This window comes from Cyanistes caeruleus, chromosome Z (genome assembly GCF_971803275.1).
Source record: "Cyanistes caeruleus chromosome Z, bCyaCae1.hap1.1, whole genome shotgun sequence".
Classification (NCBI taxonomy): domain Eukaryota; kingdom Metazoa; phylum Chordata; class Aves; order Passeriformes; family Paridae; genus Cyanistes; species Cyanistes caeruleus.
In genome coordinates, this window is record NC_141732.1 from 81,360,901 (window position 1) to 81,374,293 (window position 13,393).

At 36.4% G+C, this 13,393-nt stretch overlaps 1 protein-coding gene across 30 annotated transcripts in view; it reads left to right on the forward strand.

Moving 5' to 3' along the window:
- Positions 1–13,393, forward strand: part of TCF4 (transcription factor 4) — a 151,292-nt gene that overhangs the window by 79,237 nt on the left and 58,662 nt on the right. For 29 of the 30 annotated variants that reach the window (XM_086869147.1, XM_086869135.1, XM_086869141.1 and 26 more), the window contains one exon: positions 2,221–2,285. In XM_086869147.1, coding sequence (XP_086725273.1) covers positions 2,221–2,285 — 65 coding nt within the window. Of the gene's footprint in view, positions 1–53; positions 138–2,220; positions 2,286–13,393 lie in introns of those variants that run through there. The other variant, XM_086869167.1, reaches the window with a different exon arrangement.

A 13,393-nucleotide genomic window follows, 5' to 3' on the forward strand; every position in this document is an offset into this window, starting at 1 on the left:
TCCCCCTCCCCCGCGCGGATCCGCCCGGATCTCATCATCCCCGTTTTCCGAAGGGTTCGTTTTTCCGTCGGGATCCATCTCATTGTCGGGAATGAAACGGAATTCCCGGCGGGTTCGCAATTCCCGGCCAATTCCAGGTGTTGCCGCTTGGAACATCTGGACTTGGATCGGGAATGAGTCCTTGGGGGTCGGATCCGGAATTCCGGGAACGGGATTGGGAATGAATCCAGGAATGAGTCCTTGGGGGTTGGATCGGGAATTCTGGGAACTGGATCCGGAACTGGATCGGGAATAATTCCTTGGGAATTGGATCCAGAATGATTCCTTGGGAATTGGGATCCGGAACTCCAGGAACTGGATCCGGAACTGGATCGGGAATGATTCCTTGGGGGCTGGATTGGGAATTCCAGGAACTGGATCCAGAACTCCGGGAACTGGATCCGGAACTGGATCAGGAATGATTCCTTGGGGGCTGGATTTGTTAATTCCTGGAACTGGATCCGGAACTGGATCGGGAATGATTCCTTGGGGGTTGGATCCGGAATTCCTGGAACTGGATCCGGAACTGGATTGGGAATGAGTCCTTGGGGATTGGATCGGGAATTCTGGGAACTGGATCTGGAACTGGATCGGGAATGAGTCCTTGGGGATTGGATCCAGAACTCCGGGAACTGGATCCGGAACTGGATCTGGATCGGGAATGATTCCTTGGGAATTGGATTGGGAATTCCTGGAACTGGATCTGGAACTGGATCCGGAATTGGATCTGGATCGGGAATGATTCCTTGGGGATTGGATCAGGAATTCTGGGAACTGGATCCGGAACTGGATCGGGAATGATTCCTTGGGAATTGGATTGGGAATTCCTGGAACTGGATCCGGAACTCCAGGAACTGGATCTGGAACTGGATCCGGAATTGGATCGGGAATGATTCCTTGGGGATTGGATCAGGAATTCCAGGAACTGGATCGGGAATTGGATCCGAAATTATTTTGGGAATTGGATCGGGAATTCCTGGAAGTGGATCCGGAACTGGATCGGGAATGATTCCTTGGGGGTTGGATTGGGAATGATTCCTTAGGGATTGGGATCCGGAACTCCAGGAACTGGATCCGGAACTGGATCGGGAATGATTCCTTGGAAATTGGATCGGGAATTCCTGGAACTGGATCTGGAACTGGATTGGGAATGATTCCTTGGGAATTGGATCGGGAATTCCAGGAACTGGATCCGGAACTGGATGGGGAATGATTCCTTAGGGATTGGGATCCAGAACTCCAGGAACTGGATCCGGAGTTGGATCGGGAATGATTCCTTGGGGATTGGATTGGGAATTCCTGGAACTGGATCTGGGATTGGATCGGGAATGATTCCTTGGGGATTGGATTGGGAATTCCTGGAACTGGATCTGGGATTGGATCGGGAATGATTCCTTGGGGATTGGATTGGGAATTCCTGGAACTGGATCTGGGATTGGATGGGGAATGATTCCCGGGGTCGGATCCTTTGTGCCTCTGGAAAAGCGGGAATTTCGGGCTCCGGGATGTTCTGTGTGCCTGGAATTCCCGGAAATTCCTGGGAATTTCTTGGAAATCCCTGGAAGTCTCTGGAATAAGTTTGGGATGGACTCTCCCATGGGATCCTTTTCCTCCTCCCCTTTCCATCCCAAAATTCCCTGGGATCCGGAATTCCCGGGAAAACACCTCGGGAACCAAAATTCCCGGGAAAATTGATTTTTAAAATAAAAAAATTCCAGGAATAAAAAACAATTTGATTTTTTTGGGGGGGGGGAGGGGGGGGAATTAAAAATCAATCCCAGCAATTAAAATTAAAATTCCGATTATTTCCCAATAAAAATTCCCGAATTTCCAACTCGAATTCCAAATTTCCAAAATTCCTTTCGTTCATCCCCAATTTTTTTTTTTTGGGGGGGGGGGGGGAAATGCTGTCGAAATTCCAGGATAAATTCAATTAAAATTCAATTAAAAAATCAATTCAAAATCAATTAAAAATCAATTAAAAATCAGTTAAAATTCAATTAAAAATCAATTCAAATTCAATTAAAAATCAATTAAAATTCAATTAAAATTCAATTAAAAATCAATCAAAAATCAATAAATTAAAAAATAAATTTAAAATTGAAATTTTCCCGGATTTTCCCGGGAATTCGGGATGAATCTCCGGGAATTCCATGGGAATTTTCCTTTTCCCTTTTCCAGGTAAATCGGAGCGAGGCTCCTTCTCCTCCTACGGCCGCGATTCCAACCTCCAGGGCTGCCACCAGGTGAGTGAAAAACCCCGGGAATTCCCGGAATTCTCCCGCTCCCGACATTCCCAAAAATCCCCAAAAATTCCCGGGAAAAACCGCCCTTGAGGGATAAAAACGGGAATTTGGGGGGTTTTTTCCCACGGTTTTTTTGGTGCTTTGGGAATTTTGTTTGGTTGGAATTCGTTGAATCCGAATTTTTCCCGTTTTTCCAAGGGTTTGAACGGGAAAATCGGGAATTTCATCCATTCCCGGGAAAATTCCGGGTGCCGGGTTTTTGGTTTTTCCCTGCTGGGAATTTTGGGAATGTGGGAGGAGCCGCAGGGATTTGGGACATTCCAGGGGATTTGTTGGGAATTCTTTATAAAAGTGGGCAGCCAGAATTCCAGGAATTGTTTCCGGGAATTTTTTCCGGGAATTTTTCCTGGGAATTATTTCCGGGAATTAATTCTTGGAATTTTTTCCAGGAATTTTTCCTGGCAATTTTTTCCAGGAGTTGTTCATGGGAATTACTCCCGGGAATTGTTTCCAGGAATTTTTTCTGGGAATTATTTCTGGGATTTTTTTTCTGGGAATTGTTATTGGGAATTTTTTCCAGGAATTTTTCCTGGGAATTTTTTCCGGGAATTGTTCATGGGAATTATCTCCGGGAATTATTTTTGGGAATTATTTTTGGGAATTATTCCCGGGAATTGCGGATGTGGCAGGCGAGGCTGGGCCGGGATTTTCCAATCGGAGCCGTTCCCTCATTCCGGATCCGGAAAAACTGCAGGGATGGGAATGAAACTTTTCCTTTTCCTTTTCCTTTTCCTTCCCTTCCCTTCCCTTCCCTTCCCTTCCCTTCCCTTCCCTTCCCTTCCCTTCCCTTCCCTTCCCTTCCCTTTTTCCCTTTTTCCCCTCTTTTTTCCTTTTTTTTCCCTCTTTTTTCCCTCTTTTTTCCCTCTTTTTTCCCTTTTTTCCCCTTTTTTCCTTTCCCCATTTCTTCCATTTCCCTTTTCCTCTTTTCCCCTTTTCCCATTTCCTTTTTCTTATTTTCCCCTCCCCATTTTCCCTTTTTTTCCCCTTTTTTCCCATTCCCATTTCCGCCATTCCCATTCCCCTTTCTCAATCCCATTCCCGTTTTCCCCATTTTTCCATTTCCCATTTTCCCCATTCCCTGTTTTCCCCCATTCCCATTTTCCCCTTTTTCCTCATTTTCCCCATTCCCATTTCCCTTTCTCATCCCCATTCCCGTTCTTTTCCCAATTCCCATTCTCCATTCCCATTTTCCCTATTTCCCCTTTTTCCCCATTTCCCCATTTCCTTTTTCCCCTTTTTTCCCATTTTTCCATTTTCCCCATTCCCATTTTCCCCATTCCCATTGTTTTCCCCATTCCCATTGTTTTCCTCTTTCCCCCTTCCTATTTTCCCCTTTTTTTCCCCGTTCCCATTTTCCCTTTTTTCCCCATTTTTTCCCATTTTCCCTTTTTCCCCTTTTCCCATTCCCATTTTTCCAATTCCCCTTTTTTTCCCATTTTCTGTTCCCCATTTTCCCCAATTCCCATTTCCCATTTTCCCCTTTTTTCCCCTTATTCCCATTCCCCATTCCCTATTTTCCTTTTTCCACATTTTTTCCCCATTTTTCCCCATTCCCATTTTTCCCCATTTTTCCCCATTTTTCCCCTTTTTCCATTTTTCCAGAATTCCCATTTTCCCCATGTTTTCCATTTTCCCATTTCCCATTCCCATTTTCCCCATTCCCATTCCCAATTTTCCTTTTTCCCCATTTTTCCCCATTTTTCCCATTTTTCCCCATTCCCATTTTCCCCCATTTTCCCCATTTTCCCCCCTTTTCCCCCATTTTTCCCATTCCCATTTTTCCCCATTTTTCCCCATTTTCCCCATTTTTCCCCATTTTCCCCATTCCCATTTTCCCCCATTCCCATTTTTCCCCATTTTTCCCCATTTTTCCCCATTCCCATTTTTCCCCATTTTTCCCCCTTTTTCCCCATTTTTCCCCATTTTTTCCCCATTCCCATTTTTCCCCATTTTTCCCCCATTTTTCCCCAGTCCCATTTTTCCCATTTTCCCCCATTTTCCCCCATTTTTCCCCATTTTCCCCATTTTCCCCATTTTTCCCCATTTTCCCCATTCCATTTTTCCCCATTTTCCCCATTTTTCCCCATTTCCTCCCCTCTCATTCCCACCCCAATCCCGGGATCCTCCCGTCACCGATCCCGCATTTCCCGGGAATTTCACCCGCCTGGAAAATTCCCGAAGCTCCGGAATTCCCGCCCTGTTTTCCCGGGAATGCCCGGGGGATGAGCTGGGATATTCCAGGAATTCTCAGGGAATTTGGGATTCGGGGCCCTTCCCTAAAAAAATTCCCGGAGAATTGAATTCCATGGAAAAGCGGATGGGATTTTAGGGATCCATCCCAAGGTGGGATCTTTAATTTAATTTAATTTAATTTAATTTAATTTAATTTAATTTAATTTAATTTATTTAATATAATTTAATATAATTTAATTTAATTTAATTTAATTTAATATAATTTAATTTAATATGATATAATTTAATATAGTATAATATAACACAATATAATATAATGTAATATAATATAAAATAATATAATACAATATAATATAATACAATGTAATATAATATAATATAATATAATATAATATAATATAATATAATATAATATAATATAATATAATATAATATAATATAATATATATAATATAGTATAGTATAATATAATATAACATAATAAAATATAATTTAATACAATGTAACTTAATATAATTTCATTTAACATAATTTCATTTCAAATAATTTAATTATAATCATTTCATTTAATTACAGAAGTAATTATCATTGAATAATATTGATTATCTAAATTTTATTTAATGTTATCATTTAAGTATTTTAATATTATTTTTAAAATATTTTAATATTATTTTTTTAAAATATTATTTCATTTTATTCTCTGTTATTTTAATTTTATTTCGTTTTATCATCTGTTATTTAAATTTCTACATTTTATTTCATTTTATTATAAATAATAAGAAATAAATAAATAAATACTAAATATTATTTGAATATTTAAATATTTAAAACTTATTTAAATATTTCAACATGTTTTTGTTTTATTCATTCATTAAATATTTTACATTTTTAATTCTTTATGATTTAAATATTTCATTTTATTCCTTGTTATTTGAATTTTATTTCACTTTATCACCTATTATTTCAATTTTTAATTTCTTTTTTAATTAAGTATTTAAATTTCTAAGCTTTATTATTTTAATGTTTTATTTTATTTCTTATTTAAATATTTTAATTTTTATGGTTTTTTTAAAAAAAATTGTTTTATTTAATTTTATTACGTTATAAATGCTTTAATTCTATTTCATGTTATTACCTATTTAAATACTTAAATTTTAATTCATTAGGATTTAAATACTTGGATTTTATTACCTATAATTTAAATATTTAAATAACATTTAATTTCTTATTTTATTGTATTATTTTTATTTAAATGTTTAAATTTTATTTCATTTCCTTATCTTTTATTTAAGTATTTAAATTCATTTTTTATTCAAATATTTCCATTTTATTTCATTTTATTGCCTATTATTTAAATTTTATCGTATTTTATTTATTGAATATTTAAATTTGATTTAATCGCTTATTTAATTATCTGAATTTCGTTTAATGATTTGTTATTTAAATATTTAAATTCCATTTGATTAGTTTTCATATAAATATTTTTAATTTGATTACCTCATTAAAATATTTACAATTCATTTAATTATTTTTATTTAAGTCTTTAAATTTCATTTAATAATCTCATTAAATTAATCTCATTAAATAAATAAAACATTTATTTAAAAATAAATAAATAAAATATTAAAAAATATTAAAATATTAAAAATATTAAAATATTTGGATTTCATTATTCATTATACAAATATTTAAATTTTATTTAATTACCTGCTATTTAGATTTTTAAATTTCATTTGATGATTTGCTATTAAAATACTTAAATTCTATTTAATTATTATTTAGGTATTTAAATATTGAAATCTTATTTCATTATCTCTTATCAAATTATTTAAATTCAATTATCATTATAATATTGGGATTCAGTTATTTCTTATTTAAATATTAAAATTTCATTTATTTCTTCATTACTTTTATATTTAAACTTTAATTATCTCTTATCAAAATATTTAAATTTCATTTCATTATCTATTTTTATAATATTAATATTCAGCTGTTTCTTATTTAAATATTAAAATTCCATTTAATTATTCATTATTTAGATATTGAAATTTTATTTAATTATCTTCTATTGAAATATTTCAATTTGCCTTAATTATCTATTATTAAAAATATTTTAAATTCATTATTTCTTCTTTAGATATTAAAGTTTTATTTAATTATCTTTCATTGAAATATTTCAATTTCCCTTAATTACCTAGTATTAAAAACATTTACAATCATTTCTTATTTAAATATTAAAATTGTATTCAATTATTTCTTATTTAAATATTAAATTTTTTTTTAATTAACCGCTATTTAAAATGTTTAATTATTTAAGTAATTAAATAATTAAATTAAAATACTTAATACTGTTTATACAGATATTTTAGTATTTAAATATTAAAATATTTATATAAATAGTGTATTAAATATTTAATATTAATATATTAATATGCTTAATATGAAAATATTTATATAAATAGTATATTAAATATTTAATATTAAGATATTAATATATTTAATATTAAAATCTTTATATAAATTGTATATTAAATATTTAATATTAATATATTTAATATTAATATTTATATTTAAATAAATATTTTAATATTAAAATATTTATAATATTTAAATTATTATAACATTTAAATTCCTGGCAATCCCAAATCCGTGATTTTCCCATCAAGAATTCAATTCCCATTAAAAAAAAAATAAAAAATAATAAAAAATAGGGAAAAATCCGATTTTTCCCGGGAAAAACCAAAAAAAATCCGGGATTCCAAGACGAGAAATTCCCGGTTTTTCATGGAAAAAAATGAGAAATTCCCAAATTTTTTATCGGGAAATGATCCCCAAGGATGGGAATTCCTTTTTTTTTTTATTCTTTCATGGATTCATTCCCAAAAAAAATTCCCAAAAAAATCAAATTCCGGGTTTTTTTTTGCTTTCCCGGTCGGAAAAAAACGAGGAAAAAATTCCAAGTTTGGAATGAAATACTTGGATTTTATATCATTTTATTCCCTTATGTTCATGTCATTACCTATCATTTAAATATTTAAATAACATTTGATTTCTTATTGCATTATTTTTATTTAAATGCTTAAATATTATTTCATTTCCTTATCTTTTATTTAAGGATTTAAATTCATTTTTTATTCAAATATTTTCCATTTTATTGCCTATTATTTAAATTTTATCATATTTTATTTATAATTATAAATATTTATCATTTATAAATATTTAAATTTGGCTTCCAAGTTTGGAATTTTTTGGGTGGAATTCGGGAAAAAATCCTGGAAAATTTAAACAGAGCCGGAAATACCCAAAAAATCCCCCAAAAAAATGGAATTTTGGGAAGGGGGAAAAAATCCAAGGAATGGGAAAAAAGAAAAGAAAAACGTCGGGAATCGCGACGGCCGCTGAGCCGTACGGAACCGCTCGTTAATTAATTAATCCTTAATTAAAACAATCCAAATTCCCGCACTTTCTTTGGGATAAACAACAAAAAAAAAGAGCAGGAATCCATCCCGAGGTTTTTTTTTATTTTTAATTTCCTGGGAAAAACCCCAATTAAAGGAAGAAAAAAGGCGGGAAAAATTCCCGGGGATAATTCCCGGGAACGGGAGCTTTGATCCCGGAGAATGGGAGGAATTTTAATTGGGAAATTAAATTGAGGCTCGGGGGGATTAAATAAAAAAGGGATAAAAAAGGGGGATGGGGAAATGTCGGGAAAAATAAGAATTAAATAAAGGGGATAAATAAATAACGGGGATTGGGGCGGGAAGGAGATTCCAGGAGATTCCAGGAGATTCCAGGAGATTCCAGGAGATTCCAGGAGATTCCCGAGGGTCGGGAATGGCGGGGTTTGTAGGGATCCCGGGGAAATGGACGGAAGGGGGGAGGGAAAATTGGGATGGAGAAAATTGGGATTGAAAAGGGAAATTGGGATTGAAAAGGAAAATTGGGATTGCAAAGGAAAATTGGGATAAAGGAGGAAAATTGGGATAAAGGAGGAAAATTGGGATAAAGGAGGAAAATTGGGATTGAAAAGGGAAAATTGGGATTGAAAAGGAAAATTGGGATTGAAAAGGGAAATTGGGATTGAAAGGGAAAATTGGGATTGAATGGGAAAATTGGGATAAAGGAGGAAAATTGGGATAAAGGAGGAAAATTGGGATTGGGGAGGAGAAGAAAATTGAGATAGAACAGGAAAATTGGGATTGAAAGGGAAAATTGGGATTGAAAAGGGAAATTGGGATTGAACGGGAAAATTGGGATTGAAAGGGAAATTGGGATTGAAGGGGAAAATTGGGATTGAAGGGGAAAATTGGGATAAAGGAGGAAAATTGGGATTGAAAGGGAAATTGGGATTGACAAAGGGAAATTGGGATTGAAAAGGAAAATTGGGATTGGGGAGGAAAATTGGGATTGAAAAGGGAAATTGGGATTGAAAAGGAAAATTGGGATTGGGGAGGAAAATTGGGATTGAAAAGGGAAATTGGGATTGAAAAGGGAAAATTGGGATAAAGGAGGAAAATTGGGATAAAGGAGGAAAATTGGGATTGGGGTGATGGAAAATTGGGATTGAATGGGAAAATTGGGATTGAAGGGGAAATTGGGATTGAAAAGGGAAATTGGGATAAGGGAGGAGAAAATTGGGATTGAGGTGATGGAAAATTGGGATAAAGGAGGAAAATTGGGATTGGGGAGGAGAAGAAAATTGAGATAGAACAGGAAAATTGGGATTGAAAAGGGAAAATTGGGATTGAAAAGGGAAATTGGGATTGAATGGGAAAATTGGGATTGAAAAGGAAAATTGGGATTGAAAGGGAAATTGGGATTGAAAAGGGAAATTGGGATTGAAAAGGGAAATTGGGATTGAAAGGGAAATTGGGATTGAAAAGGGAAAATTGGGATTGAATGGGAAAATTGGGATTGAAAAGGGAAATTGGGATTGAAAAGGGAAATTGGGATTGAAAAGGGAAAATTGGGATTGGGGAGGGAAATTGGGATTGAAAAGGAAAATTGGGATTGAAAAGGGAAATTGGGATTGAAAAGGAAATTGGGATAAAGGAGGAAAATTGGGATTGAAGGGGAAAATTGGGATAAAGGAGGAAAATTGGGATTGAAAAGGGAAATTGGGATTGAAAAGGGAAATTGGGATTGAAAAGGGAAATTGGGATAAAGGAGGAAAATTGGGATTGAAAAGGGAAATTGGGATTGAAAGGGAAATTGGGATAAAGGAGGAAAATTGGGATTGAAAAGGGAAAATTGGGATTGAAAAGGAAAATTGGGATTGAAAAGGGAAATTGGGATTGAAAAGGGAAATTGGGATTGAAAAGGGAAATTGGGATTGAAAAGGGAAATTGGGATAAAGGAGGAAAATTGGGATTGAATGGGAAAATTGGGATAAAGGAGGAAAATTGGGATAAAGGAGGAAAATTGGGATAAAGGAGGAAAATTGGGATTGGGGTGATGGAAAATTGGGATTGAAAAGGGAAATTGGGATAAAGGAGGAAAATTGGGATTGAAAAGGGAAAATTGGGATAAGGGAGGAGAAAATTGGGATTGAGGTGATGGAAAATTGGGATAAAGGAGGAAAATTGGGATTGGGGAGGAAAATTGGGATTGGGGAGGAGAAGAAAATTGAGATAGAACAGGAAAATTGGGATTGAAAAGGGAAAATTGGGATTGGGGAGGAAAATTGGGATTGAAAAGGGAAATTGGGATTGAAAAGGAAATTGGGATTGAAAAGGGAAATTGGGATTGAACAGGAAAATTGTGATAAAGGAGGAAAATTGGGATTGAAAAGGGAAATTGGGATTGAATGGGAAAATTGGGATAAAGGATGAAAAATTGGGATAAGCTAGGAGAAGAAAATTGGGATAAAGGAGGAGAAAATTGGGATTGAGGTGATGGAAAATTGGGATTGAATGGGAAAATTGGGATTGGGGAGGAAAATTGGGATAAAGGAGGAAAATTGGGATTGAGGAGGAGAAAATCAGGATTGAACAGGAAAATTGGGATTTAAGAGGAAAATTGGGATTGGGGAAAAGGAAAATTGGGATAAAGGACGAGAAGAAAATTGGGATAGAAAAGGAAAATTTGGATTGGGGGGAAAATTGGGATTGAGGTGATGGAAAATTGGGATAAAGGAGGAGAAAATTGGGATTGAGGAGAAGGAAAACCGGGATCCCGCTCATCCCATAAAAAATTCCCGGTTTTTTTCCCCTTAAGGATCATTCCCAAGTTTTTGGAAACCCCTGAGAAAAGCCGGAATAAAATTCCCATAAATTTCCCGGAGCGAGGAGGAAAATCCCGGGAATTCCCATTCCGGAGCCTCTCCCTGATCCCTCCCTCGTTTTTCCCGGGAAAAATCGGAATTCGGGAATTTTTTACCCTTAAAAAGCTCCAGAAAAAACCCAAAAAAATGGGGATGAATTCCCAAAATTTCCTGGCATTTATCCCAAAATTTCCATGGGGATATTCCCATTTTTTTTCCCTGGGATATTCCCATTTAACCTCAGGGAAAACATTCCCAAAAATCCGATTTTCCCGGGATTTTCACCTTCCATTGACCGGAAAATTCCGGGAAAAATTCCAGGAAATTCTCCGGGATATTCCAGACATTCCCGGAGTTTCGGCTTCTCTTTATTTCCCACTCCTCATTCCCAATTTTCCCGAGGATTTTCCCGAGAATTTTATTATAATTATTATTAATATTAATATTATTTATTAATAATAATGGACATAATATTTCTTATTATAAAATAATATTTATTATTATTAATGATAATTTTATTATTGTTGTTAATTATCCCGGAAAGAGAGGGAAAACCTCGGGATGAGGGAATTTTGTGAGGTCAGGGAATCAAATCCTGGGAATTTTTCCGTGGAATTTGATCCCAGAAATCCCAGAAAGAGGGAAAAGCTCGGGATGAGGGAATTTTACGAGGATGACGAGATCAGGATCAAATCCTGGGAATTTTTCCATGGAATTTTATCCCTAAAACCTCAAGCCAGGATTTTTATGCAGACAAAGGGAATCAAACCTCGGGAATTTTTCCCTGGAATTTGATCCCAGAAATCCCAGAGAGAGGGAAAAGCTCGAGCCGGGATTTTTCTGGGGATACTCCGGGAATTTTTCCCTGGAATTTTCATCCCTAAAACCTCGAGCCGGGATTTTTGTGAGGATCAAACCCTGGGAATTTTCCTATGGAATTTTATCCCAAAAATCCCAGAGAGAGGGAAAAGCTCGGGCCGGGATTTTTCTGAGGACGAGGAGATCGGGAATAAAACCTTGGGAATTTTTTCATGGAATTTTATCCTTGAAATCCCAGAGAGAGGGAAAAGCTCGGGCTGTGGGATTTTGTGAGGATGACGAAGTCAGGGATCAAATTCTGGGAATTTTTCAGTGGAATTTGATCCCTAAAAACCCGGACAGAGCAGGAAAGGCTCGAGCCGGGATTTTTATTGAGGACGAGGAGATCGGGAATCAAACCCTGGGAATTTTTCCCTGGAATTTCATCCCTAAAACCTCGAGCCGGGATTTTTATTGAGGATCCAACCCCGGGAATTTTTCCCATGGAATTGAATCAAACCCTGGGAATTTTTCCTGGGAATTTTGATCCCTGAACCCTCGAGCCGGGATTTTTCTGAGGACGACAAAGTCAGAGAATCAAACCCCGGGAATTTTCCTATGGAATTTGATCCCAGAAATCCCAGAGAGAGGGAAAAGCTCGAGCTGTGGGAATTCTGTGAGGATGACGAAGTCAGGGAATCAAATCCCGGGAATTTTTCCATGGAATTTGATCTGGGAAATGTCGGAGAGCAGGAAAAGCTCGAGCCGGGATTTTTACGTGGATGACGAGGTCAGGGTTAAATCCTGGGAATTTTCCCATGGAATTTCATCCCTGAAAGCTCAGAGTGGGAAAACCTCAGCTCGGGAATTCTGCGGGGGTCAAATCCCGGGAATTTTTCCCTGGAATTTCATCCCTAAAACCTCGAGCCAGGATTTTTGTGAGGATGACGAAGTCAGGGTCAAACCCCGGGAATTTTTCCCTGGAATTTGATCCCTAAAATCCCAGAGAGAGGGAAAAGCTCGAACTGGGATTTTTATGGGGATACTCCGGGAATTTTTCCCATGGAATTTTGATCCCTAAAACCTCGAGCCGGGATTTTTGTGAGGATCAAACCCTGGGAATTTTTCCCTGGAATTTTATCCCAGAAATCCCAGACAGAGGGAAAACCTCAGGCTGGGATTTTTATGGGGATACTCCGGGAATTTTTCCCTGGAATTTTGATCCCTTAAACCTCGAGCCGGGATTTTTATTGAGAATCAAACCCCGGGAATTTTTCCCTGGAATTTTATCCCAGAAATCCCAGAGAGAGGGAAAAGCTGGGGCTGTGGGAATTCTGTGAGGTCAGGGAATCAAACCCTGGGAATTTTTCCCTGGAATTTCATCCCTAAAACCTCGAGCCGGGATTTTTGTGAGGATGATGAAGTCAAGGATCAAATCCTGGGTGTTTTTCCCTGGAATTCTATCCCTGAAATCCCAGACAGAGGGAAAACCTCAGGCTGGGATTTTTATGAGGATGACGAAGTCAGAGACCAAATCCCGGGAATTTTTTCATGGAATTTTGATCCCTAAAACCTCGAGCCGGGATTTTTGTCGAGGACGAGATCAAGGAATCAAACCCCAGGAATTTTCCCATGGAATTTTATCCCAGAAATCCCAGAGAGAGGGAAAAGCTCGAGCTGTGGGAATTCCGTGAGGATGACGAGGTCAGGGATCAAATCCTGGGAATTTTTCCCTGGAATTTCATCCCTAAAACCTCGAGCCGGGATTTTTGTGAGGATGATGAAGTCAGGGATC